This window comes from Melozone crissalis, unplaced genomic scaffold (assembly GCF_028551555.1).
Source record: "Melozone crissalis strain CALT ecotype California unplaced genomic scaffold, PUWL_Pcris_2 ptg000019l_1, whole genome shotgun sequence".
NCBI lineage: Eukaryota > Metazoa > Chordata > Aves > Passeriformes > Passerellidae > Melozone > Melozone crissalis.
This window is the reverse complement of record NW_026535797.1, coordinates 19,422,049-19,446,700: the sequence shown is the minus strand read 5'-3', so window position 1 is coordinate 19,446,700 and position 24,652 is coordinate 19,422,049. Positions and strand designations below refer to the sequence as shown.

Sequence of the window (24,652 nt, the reverse complement as noted above, 5' to 3'; positions counted from 1 at the left end):
CAGGAGGTGGTTAGGTAGTTGGTAGCTAAGAGTGAATAGTTAGTTTCTCATGAAATGCTGTTAATAATTTCTGAGTTCTTAGTAAGTTTAGGCTATATAGACAGTAGGTCTTCAAATACTGCAGGTATTAAATTGCCATTGATAATTTTCATCTTGATGGCCATGGATTTAGACAAAAGGTGAGTTGTCACCCTTAGTTAGTGGATAGGTGAGTATCTTGAGCCATGAGCAGTACATAATAATCTGCATGGGTCATTGGAAAATAATTACATTAGTTAATGAATACTAGGGTTAATTAATTACCAATTAATTGCCACAGGTTATAGCTAGCTAGCTGCCCATAGCAGCCGTGAATCAGTTACTAGGGGGAAAGAGATACATTACAAAAAGAGTTGTTAGCTACATTGGTTATAGGCTCCTGATGGTTTCTTTATGAAAAGAATAGCTCTTCATGTCAGCAAAGCAATAGCCAAGCCAGCTGTGAAAGCTCTCACAATGCTGGTAAGCGTTCAGACATGTGTGCACCATTACTGAGGGCTGGCAGCTGACTTACCAGGAACCATTCCTGCAAGAGTTGATGTTGGGTAGCTGCCTTGTCCAGTTGGGGGAACATGGGGTGGGTAGCCAGGCAAGGTGGTGCTTGCCATATCACGACCTGGAAAGGGAGAGAATCAGGACAGGTGATCAATACAGATAAGATCAATATTGAAAGATTTGGTATCATCTCTTGTCCCACTGTCACATGACTTGATAGGCAACTGCTGCACAGCCTTCTCTTACATGAGTTCTGTCTGCTCACTGAAAATTTTGGGTGAAGATTGGGGCACTTTTGATCTCACACTGTAAGGATGGATGTAAAAACTTAGCTTTGATGAGGCTCAAAAGAATTTGGTTTGATTTTGGATCTATTTTAACTAAATCAAAATGGCCTTGATCTGCACAGAGAGTGGCAGCATATTCATTGCCAGAGTAGCTGAGGTCCTGCCTATATGCAGTGGATGCGGTTCCAAAACTGTGGTGATGTTGCTTTAGGGCATGATCAATGTGCAAGGCACTGGGAAGTGATCCAAGAGTTTTCTGTGCCTGTCTCTCTTCCCACCTTTGTAATTCACCTGCATATGGTTTTAGGCAAGTCACTTTACCTCTCTGTGCTTCTTTTTGTGCTGCAAACTCTTTGGTGCAAGAGCACACTTTTAGTACATTTGCACAGTGCTTAACATGAGACCAATAATGGTTGGACTCCTTCCAGGTGTTGGTGTACTATATGTAATAATAAGATCATGCAAATTAGTTTGAGTCTCACTTCATTTTTAACGCAGGTACAAGTGTTTTTGTTTATAATACTTTAAGTTGTGATAACTTTTCATCACCAAAGAAGCAGAGAGGGGTGTGGATTTGGTGTATGATTGTAGATTATTTTTCCTCTCTTAGGAAGTGCAGCTGGGGGTTTCTTGGTTGATGCCAGAGGCATTTCCTCATTTGGACTGGTTAGCCTGAAAATGGGCCAGCCAGAAGGGCATTTGCTGTTAGTGCTTATTGCATTTAAATGAACTAAAATAATCTCAGAAGCTGCTGGGAGTTTCAAGCCAAAGCAAAACAAAACAAACAAAGAAAGATAAAACAAAACAAAACGCTAAATAAATTAAGATAATCTTTCCCCCACAGCTGCTGAGAGATTTACAGCTCAACCTCCAACACTGCCTACTGAGATGTCAGCCTGTTCCAGGCATCAAAAGCCTTTCACATTCCCTAGGTGAACTATAGCTCACCAAGAAGTTTGTGCTATTTGTTATTCTTTTGTTAAATTTTGTCTCTCCTGGCAAGAGTCTGATTCACCTTTAGGAGTGACAGGCTAAGTAAAGCTCATTAACACCACTGGAGTCACAGGAACCATGCTGGGATATGCCAATGAAAGAAGAAGTGTTTGGTTAGCTCTACTACCGGCAGAATGATAACTGATAAAAGCAGGCCCTGGAACAAGCATGAACCTTGGCTGGGGAATCAGAAATAATTAACAGTTACAAGGCAAAGCAAAAACTAATAAGCATGGAACATTAACCTGAAGGGAGGAAGTTTCTCTGGGATGAGGTAGGCTAAACCAGTGCCATTGCTTTCACAGTTTTGAGTAAGGATTACTGAGGTGATTTACTCAAGAAAACAGAAATGCAAGTTCATTCTTTCTTCCAGAAGAGGTTCCCTATCAGTGACTGAAGGACATAGTTTATGTCCTCTTAGACAACCGCTAAGCCATTTTCCAGCCACTCCCCAATACTGATAAAAATAAAAACATAATGTATCAGGGATTAATATTCTACACTCTTTTACTCTTTTATCGCCATCATTCCTTTAGTGACTTTTTGCTGTATGTTAAACTGTATGAATAACACCTAGTAGATGTAGTCATATTTTTCTCACTTTGGTTTAAGGCAAGAAACTTTTATGCTTAAAAATCTTGTTCTTTTGGTTTCATTTATTGACTAACCTGAGAAATAACAAGTGATGAGTGAGAAAACAGTGCCACTGAAAAGTTAGAGATAACATTATCTAGCTGCAGGCAAAATTAATTCATTTTGACACTTTCATTCAGATGGGATCACATATACACTCACTCTGCTACTTGATGTGTGCACATATGCCCTGTGTTTTTATTCAGACATGAGCACACAGAGGTTGATGTTCAAAACTGAGCATGGAAAATTTGTTGGGAAGTGATTATTTGTCAGAATCCCAGTCTTGAAAAAGAAGATAACAAACAAGTACTGTATCAGTAACATCAGTAAGACTCCCACAGAGAAACTCTTCAAATGCTGTTACATACAAACAGGCCCCTTCCATAACCTTCTCTCATTACAAACAGGTAGACAGAATTATTAAATTCTTGTACTGCAGGGCTACGGCAAAGCTAGCTCATAACATGCTTCCAACTGCAGCCATTCTTCTTCCTGCAAGAACTTTCTGAGTGAGGAACAGCACTTGAATCACTGTGACATTGCGCTTTTGAACATTTTTGTTCCAAGTCTAATTCCCTCTAAGAGCCTTAAGGCATGTGCCTCTCAAGAAACACAGAGCCTTCTAGGCTAGAAGATGGTCATATATAACAGTATCCCCAGATAGATCTCTACTTTGGAGCCATTTCTTGGCTTAGGAGGTGCCCAGAACTCAGAGGCTCTTACTGGCTGCAGTAAGGTAGGACCAAGATGGTCTTATGAACACAAGCCTTCTTACTTGCTGTTTTCCTACATGGAGGTTTAGAAATGGAAATCTCACGTGACAAGACAAAGGAAGGATATTAAGTCAAAAGAGAAAAATAATATAGGAACATGAAGAAGGCAGAAGTAAGAAACACGTTTCTTGAGTGTTAGGAAGAAGATATGTTTCTTGAGTATTAGTGTGGTCTGCACTAAGTCTTATCTTTTCTGAAAAAGCCCAGATTACATTGTTTGAAAAATAGTCAGTGGTCACCCAAGACGATACCCACTATTTCACCCAAGTCACCCCTGAGATTCTGCAGCAATGTTGCTTCTGTCACCTTGCTCAGGAGTTTCCCTTAGTACCTACCTGAAACTTGACATTCCTCCTCATCTTTCCCTCCTGCCTGCTGCTCATAAATGCTGCCATCTTCTGCAACCTATTTCTTCACTTGTGCTCTTCTCTTAAGGGCCACCTGCTCTTCCCTTAAAGGCTACCTCAGCTCTGTATTCCTTTGGCTGGAAAACACAGTCTTTCACACATCCTTCCTGCTCTTGACGTTCAGACATGATGCTGGGTTTCTTAACTACTTGATCTGCTGTGTGAAGGCACCAGCTCACATTGACACTCCCAAATCAGGTGACTCAAACACTGCTCACAGCATAGCTATGGCAGTGCTCACCAGCTGCCCGTGTCTATTTGACTTAGTATCTGCAACCCAGGCTGAACAACCCAGGCAGGCCTCCAGCTGGCTAGAATCTTCACGCTGCTGTCATCTGCCTCAGGCTAGCACACTGTATTGCGCCTGCAGTACATGCCTACTCATGGCTATTGAGTCAACACAGGATTTTGCTGTATGAATGTTTCTATGCTAAGTCCCAAACCCAATCCAATTGGGACACCCAGTCACTTCTAGGTAGTTACAGCTTCTTTTCCCATTTTATTTTAAAAAGAAGGACAGGCATGAAAACTTTTTGATTTTTCATGGAGCTGAGAACATACACTGCAGATGCAGACCTGGAACATGGTTGCTCTGGTTCCCACTTGCCCTCAAAGAGCTTGCAGCATTTACTTGCCTCCCCATCAGACGAAACTGAACCCCTTGCCTACAGCATCCCCGCTCAGTTTGTGGCCAAGGCCGGTTACCTGCTATCAGAGGCTGGCTGCTGGACTGCCCAAAGTGGGCACCATGATGAAGGAAGGCACTGTAGCAAGGCGTGGACGCATCGTCTGAAAGGGCCATGTGGAAGGGCTGAAGATCAGCCTGCCCAGAGCCGACCGGCGTGGTGGGGGTGAAAGGGGTGAGAGAGGCTCCATGAGGCTCTTGCTTTATACTGAGGGGAGAGGAGAGGTTTTCTGTGGTAGGGTAAGGGATGGACACAGACAGACAAAGGGAACAGGGGAAGGAAGAGGAGGGTGGGGAAGGGAGGAGAGGAAGAACAAAATGGGTAAATGAAAATGGAGTGGTTAAAATCTACAGGGAAATTAATTTTAAAACAAAAATAAAAATAAAAAGGCTAGGAGTAGAGCAGAGGAGCCAGTGCTGAGACAACAGCAGTAAATGTGCCTGGGGGCTAGGCTCAGACTGCAGGAATGCCTCTGCAGAGCAGCAGGAGATGAGGGGAATGGAGTGCAGTGGCAGAGGGGAGGAATGGGAGGCAAGAAGAGAAGGAGGTGAGGGAGGGAACATGCAGGAGAGGGAGGACAGGAACAAGCACAGGATTGGGAAGAAGAATGCTCTGAAGCTTTTGTGCTCCCTTTCCTGCTGCTTTTTTTTGCTGGCCAAAGGCATATGAAGATGCTACGCTTACACAGTTTGGGCCCAAGGAATTGCACCACTTTTTCTCTTCAAACCCAAGGTAACCTTCCTCAGGAGAGTAGCCTTGCTATAAGCATCTATTAAACAGATTGCTGGGTGTAATGGCCAAACTTCTCTACCCAAATTTCATAAAAGCTTGACAAAAATGGTATAGCTGGAGTTTGAGGTTAAAATACAAATGGGACTGTGCAATTAATAGGTGGATGGACAGATGGATCAATCAATTGATCTTGTTCACAGTGGCACATTTTGGAGATTTAACCATAAAAACAGTCAAAACTGACTCTGATTGTTCCCAGAGTGTAGTTTTGCCAGATAGATACCTTGATAGAGAGACATAATGGAAGAGACAAAATGTAGGGGACTTGTAAAAGATCTAATTTTCATTGTTGTTTGCATTGGGCCTCCATTTCTGATCGATTGAGCTTTGTCACTGTTCCTAACTTGGCTGCCAAGTAGGATATTTGGGAATTGAAGAGCTCTGTGACCTAAAGCATGGGTACTCCAGAACACCCACTGCTGTTGGGTCAGCAGTAATAGAATCCTGTATTTGGACACCTGAAAGCAAAGCATGGATGATGTGAATCAGATCCAATCCAAATTATCTACCAAACCATCCATCCTCAGGTCATCAAATTCAAGCTAATAAATGAAAGCCATCTCTCTGCTGTGATGGCAACTATTGCCAATGGCCTATGAAATAAGTTAGTTCTGGTGGTTTTGATTTATACAGAGAAATAGAAATGTGACATGTAATTAGGACATAAATCTGACTTCATTAATGTAGAACTGGCTTAATTAACTTTAGGCGCCTTGTTGTGAGGCTGTAGTGCTCACCTAGACAATAAAGGGCTGGGCAATTTCTCTCTGTGAATGCTGTTTACCCTGAGATATTTGTTTCCTAAAGATTTGCTTCCTGGCAAAAATCATAGTTTGCCATCTGTGTTCTACTCCAACTACTTCTAACAAAGGACTACTTCTAGCTACTTCTAGCAAAGGTCTCTCATCACCAAGATTTCTTTGCAGCAAAGACATACGCTCATGTTTCAATTAGTTGGGAAGGATCAGTCCTGGCCAAGAGGGATACACTTCGTCCTCACTTAGTTTACTAAGTGAAGTCACTGGTACGCTAAGTGAGCATCATCATTTCTTTTCCCTTTTTGTTACAAAGCTCTGTTTGCCAAGGACCTTTTGTGGAGGATATGGGGAATGGAACTTGGAGTATCTGGATTTTGTTTTACAGTTAATTCAAGTCCCCAGAATAGGCAGCCCATCAGCACCCAGCCTTACAACCATACACTGTCCTACTTGTCCCACTAGTGAGCCTTCATGTGCCACAGCCAGTCTCTGTAGATCAAGAACCCCCCCAAGCTATTTTTCTCCTGCATCCTCTGTCCTCTGCAAGGCAAAGAATGCACAGATTTACTTTCAGACCAAAGAGGCAGAGTCACCACCACCATTCTGGGAGTGCTTGAAGCCTTTATCCAAATAATGTTGATACAAGATAATTTGGATGACTAGACCTATCTGCAGGCAGAGGCCCAGAAGTTCCCTGGGCTTTCACAGGCTGCGAGTAAAGGGATATTTTTCAAGGAAGTCATTTGACAGTGATACGTAAATAAACTGGGGACACTTCAGTCCTGGGCATTTTCCACACTCTTATTTCAACTCTTTTTATTATACAAGAGACAGCAGGTGTGGGGAACTGCTGAGGAGGAAAGGGCAGAGAATAAGGTGGACATGGAAGCGTGGGTGGGCAGAAGCAAGAGGTGCTATGGGCAGGGGTTAATCCTGTTTGCACAGCCCCCAGGCACGTTGGGTTTCCTAGTCCCTCCCCTGCTTTATTTCTCTTTTAAAGCATGGAATTTTCAGCTATAATCCTTCCTAAACCGCAGCATTTTTCAGGCGCTCTGTGTAAGTGAAACCATAATCTCTGGTAAAACAGACCGCTTAAGCTGCTGTAGCATTAGGCCAATCTGATCCAGCCCCTGGATTTCCGCTCTGCCCAGCCACCACAGAGAGGATTTCAGCCTGAAAGACTGTGTAAAGCCCTTGCAATGGGAATAATAGTGCTAGGCCTTGCCTTGCAAAGCTGGGAAGGGTTAAGGGACCAGGAGCTATTTGTCCCAATGTTGTGAGGCTGTTAAAACCCCTGTCAGACTCACAGCGGAGATGAGCCCAGCCCTCTCTTGAACACATCAAGGCTTATGAAGAAAAATTCATCGCACCTTCCAGAGCCATCGCCACTTACTCAGTGTGTGGGGGGATAAAGAAGTCAACAGTAACATGGCGAAGAGACTTGAACACAATAATGCTAAACACTCTTCTCTCTAATAGTGGAAAGGAGGCAAGGATAAGGTCAGACAGCGAATGACTGCACAACCAAAACTCAGACTTATATGTGTCTATTTATCTGTCTATCTTTCCCTCTACACTCTGCAACTGCACAGACATAATTTATATCACATGTATCTTTACTGATGGATGGCATTTACCATTTTTTACTCCTTTGTTGTCCAACTCTCCACTGACTAAAAGCACCTGAATTCTGTCTCTGGTATAACTCCTGCCACTGCTATGCTGGAATAATTGCCCCAGTAGTGAATTATAGCTCCAAAGCATGTCACTGTATATGAAATCAATTGATTGATCTATCTATCCGCCTGTGAATGGCACAGTCTCATTTTTCATTTTAACCACCTCAAACTTCAGCTGCATCTTTTATGTTTTCAATTTTGATTTTCTCCATTCTCTAATTCTTTCATATTTGTGATGGAGAACTTGCCTCTGCCTATCCCAAGTCCCACTACTGCCAGCAAGCTGTATAGCAGTGCAATTTTGGCTTGTCTGTGTTTTGTTGGGAATGTTTCTTAGTAAGGCTCCTTCAGTGAATCCCAAGGTATATCTTTCTCCCAGGGCTGGAATACCAACCTGAAATCAAATCGGAGGAGAGTGGAGGGAAATGAGCAACCCCTTTCCAAATCAGCAGAAATATATTCCTGCCCCAATCTCCTTTATTCTTCTAAAAGGCAATATCCTTGTTTATAGGTGGCAAAAAAAAATCACCCACTGTCGTGGTGGGGGAAACTTGAAAGTCATCAGGGTGGGGATATAGCTGGAAACATAGCAGAGGACAACATTTTGTGAATCACCTACTCCTCTCTTTCTGACTGTATTTTCTGAGTTATGGTTGTTTTTATTCCATTCTAGCCCTCTCTTCTGTTATTTTGGCGGAGAGCAAGAACTGGTGATCTCTAGCCTAAATTCCTACTGTGAATGAAGGGATTTTGGCCAGACAGAGTGAGAGGAAGATTCACAGCTTTGGGTTCCTATGGAGACTCATCTCAGCTTTTATCATGTTCTCTCCTGCTGAAGGCAAGGGAAGTGGGGTGGGGGTTGGTTGCAGGACTACATGAGCTGCTTGTTTTTCATTGCTGTTTTCCTGGAGGATAAGCTATCTGCATCCAGTGCTCCTTTTCTTTATAGTACACAAAGAATACCAAGATGGCACATCCATGCGTGAGGGATGGTTCTCACACACCCACTCAACCCTGCTTACCATCTTGGCAATGTTTCCTGTTCTTTGTCTTTTCCTGAGATCTCTACCAAATATTTGTATGACCCCAGTGCCCCACCCTTCACAACACATATCCTTACAGCATTGCTTAGGGATCACTCTTTTATCTGTGAGGAACTGAGCCCAGAGAAGAATACTCAAGTTTGTGTAGGGGCCCTGTGCCAAAGCTGAATCTTATCTCAGGTGTTTTGAATTCTATCCTTGTACCCACCTCTGAAATGTCTTTTTCTGTATTTGTGTTCTCTATTCCTTAGAAGAGGTTCATTGTGGTAAATAGAATGGGACTGGGTCCTCAGAGCTCATAGACTGGTGAGTTTACACTATAGGCAGTGGAGTTACATCACTTTCTCCCTTGTGGTGATCTTGCCTCAAATTCCAAAAGCCATACAAAAGACCAGACAGGACTCACTCAGCATACTGTTCCTTTTGCTTACTGTCATATCAGAATAACCACTTTTCCTATTCTTAGTTTCCTAGGTTTTCTGTTGTGAGAGCATTTTTCAAGCTGGACATAAAATAAATACCGTCCTGTGTTTTTTCTCTTCTCTGATCTTAACAGACCCTTGCTAGAAGAACTTGTAGGTGTCCTGTGATTAACCTGCTTCTCATTATACCTTTCTTGTCTTCCTACTGACTGGAGACTGTGCCTTGTGTGTTCAGATTTTTTCTGTTTGTGCACACATTCACCCATGTTCTTAACAACCTTGGGCTGCTTTCCCCTAAGAGTCAACGCTGTTGTGACATCACATCCCACGTCAAATTTTGTAATGTATTTTCTGTATTTTTTCATTTAACTGAATATTATAAATCTAGATTTTATGTCTAGTCTGATCTGATCAACTGCTGCTTTCCAAGTAAACTGACATGCTAACTCTGTACATTACTTTGAAGAGAAAATTGTATACCCTTCATATAGAGTAAAACATGGAGCTTCCAGTAGACCTGTGATCTGGACTTACTCTTTGAAGCTACTTGAATCCTAATCACTTGGGAACTCTACTGGAGCCTATTTCATGTGGCTCTCAGTACATTTGTTTAAAGATGGAGCTGAAGAGGAAAGATATGCTTTGAAGTCCTGGGTGGAGGGGAGAAAGATATGCATGCAACTTGTGGACTTGACAAACAGAGAAGTTCAGTGGAGTTTATATTGTTGCCTTTCTTGAGTCCCAGCCCACTGGATCTGGCAATTTCTACCTGTCTTGAAATTAGCATGTGCTTATTCCTTGCTGTTTTGTGACTTGAGTGTTGCCTCTTAAACAAAATGCTTTTGAAATATATACTGGGCAATGCAAAACCTGTTAGTTTTTCGTGCAGTCCTCATTATAGGTAACTCCAAGGTTCCATCAAACATGGTATTTTACTGATCACAAGATAGGATAGATCTTCCTGGGTAGCCCACAGCAGTGATAAACTTAAAAAAATGGAACAAAGATTACTCTAAGCTTTCAATTTCTCTGAAAGACTGCAGTGGGCAATTTTGGTTGTACAAAAAGTGAGCCTGATTCAATCCAGTACAGTTGACGGACACCAAAAGTTATTAATGTCTGCTTAACTCAGGTATAAAGCACAGTCTTGCTACACTGGGCAAATATATACATCACAAGAATTTTTATCAAAATCATACTCATTGGATCCTTCATTTAACTTCAGAAGAAAAGGCAAAACTTAAATTGCTGGAAAGACAATATAATACAATTATTTTCTCTAAAAAGTCCCCTTTTGTCCAGCAGCATAGAGTGTGGCAGCCTGCAATGCTGCCTCTTGCTGAATAAAATTGGACTGGGAATGCCAATTCACTGCTACTGTCATTATATGACATTATTTTCACTCACTGCTATTGTCCACTTAAATGCTAATTTAAGGAAAGCAAAGATATTATTTCTTTTAGGCCCATCCATTTCTGTGTTTTTCAGTTGAATATGCCTTTAAAGCCCACCAGCTGCTTTTTTCAACATCATAAAGTTACTGTCAGTGAAAATTCCACTGAATGCATATAAATAGTTTATGTGATTCCTTCCCCTTCACCCCTGTTCCTGTCTGTTTCAGGGATCATTCATCTGACCATCTATCACTCTCAGCCATTTGGTCCCAGAGAAGAATAGTAACGCCTTTTGCTTTTACAAATTCCTTGACTAGATAAGAAGATGCTATCTCTTCTTAAAGAAGGGAAATGGCTGATTAAACTTGGAGGTCCTGTGGACTTCTCCTTTGGCCAGTTCCTTGTCTTCAATTTGAGAGTCTTGCTCACAGAAAATACTACCTTCATTTTAGTGAGGCAGGGTAGTAACAACCTTGTAGTAGATGCATGATTGATAATCAAATTCCATTTTCAGGGCATTGGAGCACCCAGAGCTGACTGCAGCCCTGCTGCTGGGCTGCTGGGTGGGGTCAGCATCTGGGATCTGCCGTCACCAAAGCCAGCTTGGGCCCCCCAGCAGTTTGCTATGCAGGTTATTTAAGTCAGAGGAGTCAAGCCCTGACCAGGGCCATTGCTTGCTGGTATCAGAGGCTAAAGTGGACTGGAGTAAGGCAGGAATTTTTCACCAGTACAAACAAAGAAAAGGAAAAGAAAATACTTCCCCTCTCACTGTAACGTTATAAGTGCCACTAAATGTAATGGTCAATTTTAGTCATTATTTAAAACAGCAAATTGGATCAACTTGTTTTACATTTCCACTGTGAGGCTGTTCACTACAAGATTGAATTTTATGGGAGGTAACAAATATTTTGACAAATACAAAATTCACCCTAAACATAGTTATTTCAGTTTTTGCTAAGTAGATGAACTACATCATGTGCACATTTATTTAAGCAATTATGTTGTTTAATATAATTTGCCTTCACACATTATTACATGGCAAAATAGTGAACGATGAGTCCATATTATTATTTTATTAGATTATTAACTTTTTACTTGTTATCTGTGTCAAGTTATATTTGGATGGAAATTAGAATTAAATTAAAAACAGTATTTGTAATTATTCATGCTAATTAAATAAAATGACCATAAGTTCCCTGAGTTCCTAAATACATTAGAACAGAAAATGCAAGCTTTTCTAAGCAGGTTTTGCATTAAAAAATTATTTATTAACTGGAGGGAAGGATAGCTATAAGGAGGAATTTGGATTGGTTTAAGAACCATATTTTAAAAATAATATATTTCATTCTTTCCTACCAACTCTAATTCACTTGCTTTGAGGAAAACAAATGTTCCTGCTTTTTCAAATCTGAGTTTGTTTCTTCATTTTAAATGACCAGATATTGAACTGAACAAAATTCTCTTTGGTTCACTTGCTAATCTGAAATTAAGGAAATAACATCTGCGGGAGGCTAAAGTTCTCGAAGGATTGTTTAGCATTTCAGAAAATCTTTCCAACTGTCTAGCCAGTGATTTCCCCATGACTAGCATCACTGCTTTCCTGAAAATCACATTCTGTTTGAATACTACTTTATGTCTTTCAGGTATAGCAAGAATCCTTTTTTGTCAGTAATTCCAACATTTTTTGCATACATTCATGTCTGAATTAAAAAATAAACTGAAAAAACCCTGATTGTATGCCGGAGAGGGGAGGTCTGGAGGAAGGTAAAATCCATGAACTTTTTTCTCTCTCTGAATGTTCACAATGCAATTGAAAATTTCTGCATTGTCTGTTCCATATGAAGGACAGCAGGGTAGGTTTCCTAGCCTAGTGTCCAGCAAGTCACTAAGTGACAACTCATTCATGGACATTCCTTGAACATACTTAACAGGGAGAGATAACGATGACCTGTTTGCTCCATAGTAAAAAAATGGTTTTGTTTACTTGCTTTCAGAGATTTGAGTAATAAATGAGCCATCTAAGATGTGTTAATAGAATAATTGTCTGAAAGGGAGTGTTTGATATTGGCAGTACTAGGCAAGGCTGGGCTGTACACAGCTGTGGTGCTAAGCTGTGTCTTTGAACAGATACCCAGGGCTTTGGGGAGGGCCTTCTGGCCAGTTGAAGAGGTGGCTGCCTGTTTTGCAGCATTTCCAGCTCTTCAGTTCCAAGAAGCTCCCAGACAGATAAAAGGACTTCAGCAACACCATTCCTTAACTTGGATCCTTAACTGTCTCACTGCATTTCAAGATTTTAGGTAGCTACAGATTGTTGAGGGTTTGATGCCTTTTGGAGGGGTGAGGTCTCAGAATGGTGTGAGCTGAAAGAGCTTGCTGAGGACAGTTAGTCATGAGCCAGGAAGAAGGACTTTCTCTGAAGTCTTCAGAAAGGAGGACCTTCTGAAGACTGTATTATCTGGTATCATATAGTTATGGTGTGGAAAGACCTAGTACTATGTTTTTCTGTTTGGGAAGACTAAGCTGGCGAGACTTGCCTGCAGACTGAAGCTCTAAATCTCACATTGTGAAGTGACTCCACACAGAATTTGTACCCTGAATGGGTAGGTTTGTTTCATAATGTGAAAACGTGAGTTCAGGTGTCAGGTATCACCTGAATTCACAGACTGCCCTGGACATTTTGTGAGGCGTTTCAAGGATGATACCATAGCAGCAAAAGAGGCACCTAGCAATTCAGTACTCACTATTACTCCAATATCCCTTCCTGGGATCAGGAGCTGGGTGATACCAAAGAAATCTGCATGCCTCTTCCTTAATTTTCTAGCTGGGGTAGATCAGGAGGCAGGATTGAGTTCCTCACATCTCTGCTCCTTCCTGAAAGCATTGCCCAGCCCCATAGCAAACATATCATGAATCATTCATCTTTAATAGATTATGCAGATTGAGAACATCAGATCAATGAAGATCAATACCTGCAACCATTTAATTGCCAGCAAAAACATTTTAAGAATGAGCATTATCTGAAGTCCTTTCTTGGGTAATGGCACCATTAATCCAAACATTGGATCCTGGCCTAAGTGTACAGGAAAAATTCTCCACCCCTCTTCCCTTGATGCCTTTCAGGTTGTTGAGGGGCTTTTTCTTCCCCTTTTCATTTCCAGTTTCTGAGTTTCTCCATCATTACCACCAGTGAACAGCTCCCAGTGCTAATAGTTCTGCTTTTGTTACTCTGCACTGATTGAAATGTCGCATACAGATTGAGATGTTACTGCTAAGTTGCCACCTGGGAATGTCAAGCTGGGTCTGAAATGAACTTTTCTCACTCTTGGATCCAGATGGATCAGATGGGGATGTTCTCAAGCTGAGCTGAGAGTGTGGCAGGGAACAGAGTAGGGGTAGCACAGGGTGGGAGGGACATGAAGAAAATTTTTTTCCTCAGCCTACAGTCTCTTCTGTGAGACCAAATCTGCCTCATGCTGTGCCCTTGTGAGAGTCATGTCCAAGGCTTGTTTAGTGTCCCAGCCTTCAGGAATCCTCCTCTCACATTGACAAGCTAGAATGCACCATCTTCACTTAGGCAAAAGGACTAAAAAGAACTATTTTCATGGCTTCTTTGAATCTTAAACTGATTGTAGACACATCACCTTTACATTTAGCTGTGGGGATTTGCCTTGCTCTCCTACTGGCTTTGCCCCTCAAAGACAAGAAGATATTTCCTGTAAGAGATGTGAATCAGCTAAACAGTAGATGAATGACAGCTGAGTTTTGCAAATACAAAGAAAGGTAGAACACTTTTGCCACAGCTAAGCCATTTTTTTTCTGGTTGGCTAAGAAACTGCATGTCTACAAGGATTCTGAATCAAGCCTGATAGCTGTAAAAGCCATGAAAAAGGTCTGGGATGTCATACTTTCCAGACATTTCCTGAATAATATAGTTCATCTCCCATACTCTCCATGAGATTTTGCAGACATGCTGGATGTCCTCTGTGTTTGAGTTAACTGTTACTAATCCTGCCTGATCCCAAAGTTCTTGGTAGCCAAAAGTTGCATACAACAATATGCCTTTGCTCAATGTTTGCTGAACAAGCAATGACTGCCTGCCTCAGCCACGAGCTGCCCTGACATCAGGAGCTATTAGCTGGGGCTTCTGCAAGCAAAAACAGACATACATACTCCAGTGCTCGTGATTCTGTGCCATCAGAAGACACCTTTTTGGTCAAGGGACAAGAAATTTCTTCCCTTACTAACAAGACTTAGACCTTTGTCATGAGTTGTTTCTCATCTTCTGCCACGAGGTTTCTAGAGGGGCTACAAAAGTTGTCGAGAAAGGGGAATATTCCAAACAGGGGCAAGTCACTTGAGCCTTGCAGCCACTTTACCTACCCAGGAGAAGATGTGCAAGTGTGGTAGCTGTAAAAGGAACAGGAGAGGCAGCCACCAGTGGCAACCAAGGCCTTGAGAAGAAGGGCTGTGACACCAGAATATTTCCTTACGGCTCTAGACACACGCAGGACAGGCAGCCTACACTAGTATCAGGACAGTGTGGGAGTGACCCGTGGCCTCAGGCCAAACTGTGCCACTCAGGTTCTGCATGTGCTACCAGCAAAAAGGAAGTTTCAGTGAAGCAACTGCTACAGGGCTTGCTCCTATTTCTCTGCATCCCGATTTGTCTGCTTTCATGTGCTTGCTCACAGTTTCTACTCTCCCAGACACACTTGAGTTTCAGGTGCCCACACATGAAGAAAGGCTGTGAACAAATATTTTTGCCAGCTTTCCTAAGAGACTCATGGACTTAAGGAGGAGGGAGTTTAGCAGTTGCAGTTCAGCAGATCTTAGTTTTTAATTTGCAAATGCCCCTTCCAAATGCCAGGGCTGAATAAAACTATTATTTCTCCAAAAGAAAACCAAGTGAAGATCATGGGTAAGCCATGACCCCGTTGTTCTTAGATACAAAGGAAAAAAATCAGTGTGTATTTGGACATATTTGTTCTCCACCAACATCCCAACCTTAAGCCCCATCTGGGCACACAAGTTTGTGATTCACATCTGGGTTTGCCTATTTTTGAGTCACACCTGGACACATCTAAGTGTACTCAAAACTGCCAACACTCTGAATTTCAAACTTCTATTGAACCCTTATGTTCTCCACAATCTTTCTGTCTCTTTCCTTGTTTGCCACAGAGGGGTATCTTGCATTAGCAGAAAAAGCAGAAGCTAATGGTGATGAGGGAAATAAATAAAAAGCTTGGTTCTGCTGTTTGGTCAGGCAGCTTACCGGTCACCACAGGGTACGTCTGGGGTCCTGACACATTTGTCCCCAGGTCTGGGTTAGCAGAGGTGGATAGACTTGATTTGACTTCATCGAGACCAGGGGTCAGAGCTGGGAGGGAGTACTCATTACCCTGGGGAAGAGAGGAGAAAGACAGCTTGCTATTGATGTGATGGGAGAAAGGGAAGGGTGCACAGATGGGGGGGAGGAAGAGGAGAGATGCAAACCCTTGCACAGATGGAAGAGGAGGAGGAGGAGGAGGAAATGGAGAAGATAAAGCGACAAGAAGGTTGAGGGGGATGAGGAGGGGGTATCCTAGGATGAACTATCCCACCTGCCTGCTTGATGCTGTGAAGGGGAAGAGAGGTGAGGGATCTGGCCTGTTATCTGTGGTATGGCTGAGCCCTCATTTGATACTGTGGGGATGGGGATGGCTGTCTGTACCAGCCCATGGGAAAAGAAAGGGGAAATCCACATCCCCTCCTCTTGGCTGAGTGGAGATGGGAGGTGTTTGCCCTGGTGACAAGGACAGCTGGGGCATATGACTACAATGACATGACTAGGACAGGCAGGCTGTAGGAAGCAGCCAGTGTTGGCGCACTGTCGCCAGGGTCTCTGCCTGGGTCGCCTTTCTCCCCTCCGCTGTTACCTCTGTCCCAGCTTTTTAAAAACAAAGAAGCCTCATCCCCTGCCTCTGTCACTCTGTGCATTGGGGTATGAAATTGGGGAGGGGGGAGCCACATGGCTAACAGAAGGGTGGGAGGGGGAGAGCCATTGAATCTGAAAGGGTGTCCTGTCCGAAAGCCTCTGGTAATTGCCTTTTTATTGTAGCAGCCTCCAGACCAGACACGGGAGCTGGAGAAACCAGGAAGGCTACAAAACAGCAGGAAAAGTTGCTCTGATTAATATTACGTTAAATTAAAACTGATTTTCTGCTCTTTCTCCTCTGGTTTTTTCCATGCACTTCCCAGCCCCCTCACCACATCTTCCCCTCCTCCAGCAGGTTCCCCGCATGCTGCCCCCTCCCCGCCCCTGTCCCTGCTTGGCTAGGACTGCCTAGTCATTTCCAATTCCTTCTTGTATTGATCTTCCTGTAGAAATCAGTTTTGTAATTAGCTGCAAATTAGGCCTTCTACTGGGGGTGAGCCTGCCCCCTGATTTATCACCAGAGTAATTCGCTGTGATCGGAGAGAAATTAAAATGAACTCAATTAGGCTTTGGATTTGCTTTATGGGCCCTGCTCAGAGTTTCAGGGGGAAAAATGACTGTGCTGGTGCTTAATAGTCTAATGAAAGTAAATAAAGGTTATTCATTGTAATAAACCCAGGGACTCTGGGATGAAGGGAGTCCACAGCCAACCTCTCCTTCTCTTCCTTTGTTGGTTTATGGCTTGGGGCGGTTTAAAAAGACTTTTGATTTTCATTTTATTAAGACAAACAGCTTTTGGGATAAAAGGCTGGGAGAGCGGGGGAGTAAAGAAAAGGTGGGCAGAGCTGCAGAAGTGTGGAAAACTATGTTGGAGATAGGAGTCGAGTATCAGCTTCGGGCCATGAAGGAAAATGATCCATTTAAACCCAACCCTGTGGCTCGCTGGTCACCAGTGTGATCTCAGGGTGCAGGAGTTTCTATGCAGTGCTGTCTGCCAGTGAACATAGATGGGGGGTAGGCATGTTCATGGCAAGCTACAGACAGGTCTGTGTGCAGAGGGAAAAGTGGTCATGGGGATGTAGGGAGAGCACAGTGTGCACATTTATGGCAAGTTTACCAGAGAAGGTAAAGCTTGTGTATAAGCACAGTGATACAGTTATGAATAGACAGGGCTGTAAAAGGTATGTGCAATTAACAGGTCAGCCTGAGAACAAGGGTCAGAGAGGAGGAGAGGGATTTTGGTGGGGGAATCTCCCTGCCATCATCCTCGCAGTGCCTGTGGGTACCCATTACCAGGCCAGGCCCTCACCTGCTCAGATTTGATGTGCTCTGATGTTTGAAAGACGTCAGGGTAAGAAGGACGCTCAAAAACTCGATCTAAAGCTTCCAGCTGCTGCTGGGTGAAAGTGTCGCCACGAAGGTGCTTCCGCAAACTGTCCACGCTGCTCTGGGAATCTCCATTGGGAACTGAGCCCTCGGATACATCTGCAGGGCACAGACAGAGAAAACAGGGAGTTAGCACCACCCTGGCTTGGATGGGTAATGGATGCAGGACAAGGACAGAGCAGGAAAGAGGGAGGCTCTGTGCCTCCACCCAGGTAGCTGCGCCACTCCTGAGGGAAGAGGAGGCTGCAGGGGTCCAAGAGGAGCCCCCTTCTCTCTGATAAGTGGCCAGGCTGCTCCAGTGGGTTCTGTGGGATTCTCCTGCCCAGGATGAGTGAGGCTGTGGAGAATGGCGCTTAGCTCAGAGATGAGTTTCGGTTCCACTGATTTTCAGTGTTAAAAATTGCCAAATCTCCACTGCCGAGCATAAAATGGGAGCAAAGCACAGCGATTAGCATCGCTAGAAGACCACTGGAGAGGCAGTTCACAGAGAAACAAGAGTGCTGAGGATGGGCTGTAGTGGAGAGGACTGAGGGAGCCTGCAATGGGAAAAAGGCTCTCTTACAGTTTGGAGGGGAGCCAGTCTCTGTTGTAGCTCCCCAGTCCTATGAGCTGCTATCACTGTTCTAATTTCATCTGATCATTTCCTTTCATTCCCCTTAGATAACAGGGAAATCTGGTTTCTGACTCCATGTTTCACCAGAGACAAATCTCTCCCTGCGGGGCAGCTATCCCATCCAACATATGTTGGTTTCTGTCCCATTCACCTATGTGTAGCTTGTGATTTATCATGACCCAAATCTCTGTTATAAAACTCCCTCCAAAATGAGATGAATCTTTGTCTCTGCCAGTCTCCCTTCTTATCCAAAATGAATTACTGTATTACAAAACCTAGGTAGGAATTACAAAATTCCCACCTGCTCAGTGGGATTCAGCCTTCCTTGTACTACTTTGTTCTTACTAGGAATATAGCTGCATTCTGGTAGAAGCTTCCCTGGAAGTGCATCTCTGTCCCTACAACAGCCCTCTGACACAGTCCAATCTCACAGCAGTGCCTTCTGCCATGCTCCAGGGTGTCTCTCTTTCTGTTGTGCCATCCTACATCCCGTACAGCTCACTCATCCCCGCTGCTGTGAATCCATTATAAATGCCCTGCCCCATCCAGAGTGATTTTTTTCCTATGATAAACTATCTGATCGCCTATCTGGGTTTGGTTTGGTTTTTTCCCTCTGTTATCCCCCAACTCAAATGAGGTGCATTTTTCTCTGTTATAACCCCTTTTTATCTAGAGTAAGTCTCCTGCTATTAGCATCTGTCATATCCGAGGTGAGTCTGTCTGTTATAACCTCCTGTCCCAGCTGAAGTGAATCTTCCTCTGTCATAATCCCTCATCTCATCTAAGGCAAGTCTGCTCATTATAATATCCTCCAACTGTGCTGAGTATCTTTCTGCTGTCACATCTCAGCCTAACTTTGGCAATAATCCCTCCTTCATCCATGCTGATACACCTCCATACTCTCCATGCTGAGTCCTTACCTACTGTGCTTCATCAGACACAAGTCGGCCTGCCTTATCACCCTGACTAACCTAAGATCAGGTTCTCCCTCTTGTGCTGCAATTATCTTCCTGGTTTTTCACTAATATGCCTCATACTTAAGCCTTTCTTGGTGGCCTCCAGTCAGTGAATCTCAGAAATCTGCTGTCAGGAAATTGGTCCAGGGTTCTGTATAGACCTTTTCCTTCCTCCATGCAATCATGAGGTGCTCATGGACACATGATGCTCCCAGGAGCCTGGAGTGACATTCACTGTGCAGCATCCAGAACAATACCATTCTGCTGCTTCCTCTTTTAGCTCATGGATAGTGCCAGGATGGTATTTTCCTGGCACAGTTAATGCCCAACTGGTGGCCCAGAGTTATGACTGAGCCTGCTGCCTTCTGGCTATGAGATATATCCGTTTATAGGTGATTATACGATATGATATAATCAATAGTACATTATATACAGTAGCGTAGTACAGTACCACTCACAAGACCATAGAAAATATTACATATTGATTTGTCCCTGCCAGCAGCCTTCCCTCAAGCAGCCTCTTCTCTCTTTCTTTTCCACCCCAAGCCAGAGCAAGGCTGTTTACTGGCACTGATCCCTGTAGTTTTCTCCTCTCCCCAGGCTTATTTGCCCAAGAGAAAGTTATAAATTTCCTGAAATCTGGAGTTCATGACAGATTTGACTAACAAAACAAAGCAAGGATTAGGCTTGGTGGACTGCACACTGTGTGGGTCAGTACAGTTTTCATGTTTTATATGACACTGGGCTGTTTCTGCGGGTGCTGAATTTCAGGAGGGCTAGAACTCTGGTCTTCCCTGCAGAAAGCTAGCACAGAACTCCTGAGTCCAGACTCAGGAAAAAAAAATGTTTCTGTATCAGCCTGAACCTGTCTGCAGCCTGTGAAGCTGTTTGTCTTTGAGGATTTTTCCACGTGTCAGTCAGTGTGTATGATTGTACACACCATGACACTAATACACATGGGTATTTTTGCAGTAGATAATTATTTTGTTATTCTTTAGATTCTGCATCACAGTACATACCTGACCAGGCATTTGTCTGTGGCTGCTGGTTTTGGCTATATCTGATTTTCAAGGATCGCAGCCTTAAACTCCACATGGTGTTTGGTGTGAGTGGCCTGATGCACAGTAAAACTTTCACTGATTGTCATTAAACTAGATTTTACCCTTAGTGAGTTGCCCTGAGTGGTTACACAGATTTGTGCACACATGCACAGCTATTTGCAATTCGGTCTGCCTTCAGAGCCCTGTGCACATGTGTCTCCCGCGTGTGCACAGGCCATGCCTTTGTGTGAAGAAGCTGAAATCACAGCTTTCCTGAGTCGCTGTAAGAGTCTCTTTTCCTTCATTTATTCAGGGGCCCTTCAGATCTTGACAAATCTGTCACTCTAAATTTGCGGGAGATTATGGTGCTCTCTGCCTAGCACAGAGAGAGGTGATATATGATATCTGCTGCCCCTATTGATTGCCTGATCTGGTGGCAGAGGGCTGGCGAAATGAACTTGAAATGAACATCATGCCTCAACTCATTGTGCGTATAATACACTACTTAATCCCACATTTTTGAGCCGCTATGGAATTCAATTGATCAATCATGTCCCTCTGATAGTACTGTTTTAGGGGTTATTGCTGCTCTGCTCACTGACCTTTCTATTTATTTATTTATTTATGTCAGAGTGTGTGCGTGTGCATGTGCACACATAAGCATGTATGTGTATTTGGGAAACCCAGGACCAGCTGATGAGAGAGCATCTGTGCAGTCTACAGGAAATGAAAGAGAAGGATGAAGGAAGGAGAAGGGTAAAGATTGGGGTTAAATAAGAGATAAGATTGATAAAAGCAAGCAAATGGATAGAGAGGGGTACAAAAGTTGTAAGGCAAAAGACAATGCTTTAGTTTAGGTTGAAATTCCTGGAGGGGAGAGGGACGAAGGAGGGGGATGGGCCACTCTGCCCTAGCCTATGCTTTAAAATCTGCAAAAGCAAGGAAACTTTGACAGAGGCCTGCAGGGTACCTCGATGCCGATCTTGTCTAAACAGCTTGCAGTAGGATTTGGCTTAGTAATGGTAGAATGCATGAATCCCAAATTTCACAGAGCAATTATATGAATTGTGCATATATATTTTACTTTTGAAGCAGAGGTTTCACAGAGGTGATCCTGAAAGACAGGTTTGTATGTCTTGTGTTGCTAAAGCTGAGATATTCACAGTCACAGATCATTTTATTTTCTTCAAAAGCAAATGATTGTAAGTCCCCTGTGTTTGTCTTCTGGTGTCAAAACCTACAGAGGATGTGTTTTCATTTTTTCTCTGAAACTGCAAGGGCCAGACGCTTATATCTGATTTTAGATCAAAGTTGAATTCTCATCTAAGGGTATGACTCTGTAAGCTGGACTGTCAGGAGAAGCTTCAAATAGTGTAATATACGAAGTATAAGAGCTGACAGCCATGTGGGTATGAGCAAAGGTGGCAGAAAAGACCAGAGAGGACTTTGGAGAAGAGATGGAGTCCATCAGAGGGCTGAGGGTGCTAGTGAAGAAAGAGCTTGTGGGGAAAATCTGATTTGGGAAAGTCTGTCAGATCCTAGGAGGAATGGCACTGTGGTGTGCAACAGTCACTTCAGCTGATGAAGAACAGTGCTAAAAGCTTATGGGACAGGTATTTGCCAAGAAAGCAGATATTGGAAGGGGTCCTGTTCAAAGGAGTAAAGGAAGACTTCAGCTGCAGGATGAGTCTGAGGACGCCACGTGGGTAACTGTGGTAACTGTACCCAGTAGGAAGCAGCATCATCACCTTTCCCAGTTCCCTTTTAGTGGAAGGGAAACCTCTCTTTTAAATCATAAGAATCTTAGCAAACTGCTTGAGAGGCAAAACATGGCCTCAATCACTCTGTCCCTCACAAAAGCACACATTGCTGTCAGTGTGATCAGGCCTTGCACATGTGACAGGAAATATCTCTCCTCCAAGGGACAGCCAAGGGAGTGCACACAGTGAATGTTCAGAGTAAACCCTCAACACAAAACACAGAAATGCTCTATGGGTGTCACAGAGCTATTCTGACAGATAACAAGAAAATGCTGTGCCAAAGAACAACAGAACAAGCTTGACTACATCTGACACAGGGAATATGCCCGTTAAATAATTCCAAAACAAAGAGACATTCTGAGGTCTGGAAGCCACAAAAACACCAAAATGGACAACTAGCACAAAGAAGCATAATTCATTACTTCCCTGGCTACATGTGACAGACAGAATTCTTGCTCAGGGTGGGACAGGACCATCTCAACAAATAACTCAGAAGTATTGCTGACATAGGGAGATCTTTGTGGCACAGAAACATCTAGGAAGGTCATGAGAAGCTGTGCAGCTACCACATAAACATGGAGATACTGCTCTCTTTTAGGGAAGGGGCTGTTACCATTCCTATGACGTCTGCCTGCAGTGCCATGGGGCCTTGATTTCAGCTGGGCCCTTGCAGCTCTACCAATAAAAATCACAGTCATAACAAAAGCGAATGTGACTGGCATGAGAACTGCCAGCCAGGTGACACAGCAGAACCCATCTAATTGTCAAGGGCTCCGAGGGAAGCACAACTGTCTGATGCAGTGATGCTGAGCTGGCTGCTGCAATGCTGTCCCTCTGCACTAGCAAGGCGACCCTGTTTTCTCTTGCAGCCTACCTGCACCATCCCTGCCAGCGTGCTCAACTCAGAGCAGCCCTCTCCTACTCCCTGAGCATTTGTGGATACATGTGCTGCCCCTTCCCAAATCACACTTTTGTGTTAAGACTGCTCTTTCCCTTTTTCCGATTTCTCTTCTCTTTTTTCCCCCTCTGATGTGTTCCCTTGTCCCCATGCAGCCTGGGCCTGTCAGGCAGCTTTCCTGTTCATCCCGGGGGGCCTTTCCCCACACTGCCAGTTGTTGCAGTTTCAAACTCAATTGTTCTCCTCGGTACTGAGGCAAATGGAGTCATTAATTACCTTCTATCGGCTGGGCCGAGTTCAGAACGCGATCGATAGCCAGTGCTTGTCATTCAGGGCAGCCAGCCCTGCGCAGGCCCTTGTGCTGCCTTCAGTGCAACACGAAGGACCCCAGCACCAGCAGAGCTGGCCTTCAGACCCGGGTCTCAGGCTCCCCCTGGGAACAGCACACATCCTGCATCTGTGTCTGAACTGACCCCAACCAAGAGAGAGACCAAGGACAAGGACCTTGTCCTGAGGTAGTGGGTCACACATTTTCAGATGGCCAGGATTGTCTGGTACTGATGTCCTGATCCACACAAGCTCATCCAGTCTAGCTGTCACAATGTTTCTAGAGACACTGTTTGCATCCTCAGTAATTATTAAACTAATACTGTACTCCCCCCAGTAAGCATAAGCGCAAGGACTGGCAGTCCTTACCTGGTGATCTTTTTGCCTTTCTTGCCCCACTAGTTAGAGGTTTGGAAAAGGAAGGCTGTAAATTTTGGGTTACATTTCCTTCCAGGAGAATTTTTGTGGTCTTTTAGACAGTGCAAAAGATGTCATCTCTAGATGGGTCACTTCTATGTTTTAGCATGTAGTAGTGTTGCAAGAATTCTGAGTGTTTTGATTGTAATAACTGGTGGGGAGAAAGATGAACTTCAAATTCAGATGGGAAGCATCCTAAGTGAGTGCAGAATAGAGATGATGGAGCATGGAAGGGGCTGGCAAGGTTCAGGAATGCACACAGAAGGAATGTTATCAAGGGATGTACGCTGCAATGGTGAAAGAAGATACGTTATGTACAGTATCCTGCAGAAATAGGGATAGTGGGACATAAATACTGGAGGATTATCACCTCAAGGAAGACCATCAGCCTTCATGAACTCCAGACTTGTTCAGATTCCTGTGTCCATTTGCCTCAAGGGAATCCACAAACCTGAATTTCAGTATGCTAATTGATAGTACTGTGCTGGTCCATGTGTCCCTGTAGTTTAAGTGTGTCAGCAACACATAGACTGTATGTATTTCTTTCTTACATGCTCAGGCTTAAAGCAGAAAGGCTCAGAAACAACAGATTTTATGTTTTGAAATGAGGGTATAGCTCACATGAGGAATTGGTGAGTAAGGAAGGCTGCTCGTGCAGGGAAATGAGTGTGCCTGACTGAGGAAGAGTGAGATGTATGCTGGTGCCTGACAGCAGTGCTTTTTACACAGGGTTGTGTATGACTGAGTACCCTAGATGGAGCAGGAACGGGCAGTGCAGCTTGAATACAGAGCTTACATGAGCAAAAATGGCAGTGCTCAATGAGAATGTAAATGTAATGAATTGTGTGTGCAAATGTGTAATGAAGTGTGTGCCCAGATCAGTCTTGGATTATCATGGGAGCATGTAAAATGCATTTAAGGAAGTGAGTGTGTATAT

At 43.6% G+C, this 24,652-nt stretch overlaps 1 protein-coding gene across 4 annotated transcripts in view; it reads right to left on the bottom strand.

The window, feature by feature from the left end:
* Positions 1 to 24,652, bottom strand: part of PAX2 (paired box 2) — an 82,996-nt gene that overhangs the window by 7,421 nt on the left and 50,923 nt on the right. For 3 of the 4 annotated variants that reach the window (XM_054276656.1, XM_054276652.1, XM_054276654.1), the window contains exons 6-8: positions 17,628 to 17,803; positions 15,677 to 15,803; positions 554 to 655 (exon numbers count right to left, since the gene is read on the bottom strand). In XM_054276656.1, the coding sequence (XP_054132631.1) occupies positions 554 to 655; positions 15,677 to 15,803; positions 17,628 to 17,803 (405 nt within the window). The remainder of the gene's footprint in view (positions 1 to 553; positions 656 to 15,676; positions 15,804 to 17,627; positions 17,804 to 24,652) is intronic. The other variant, XM_054276655.1, reaches the window with a different exon arrangement.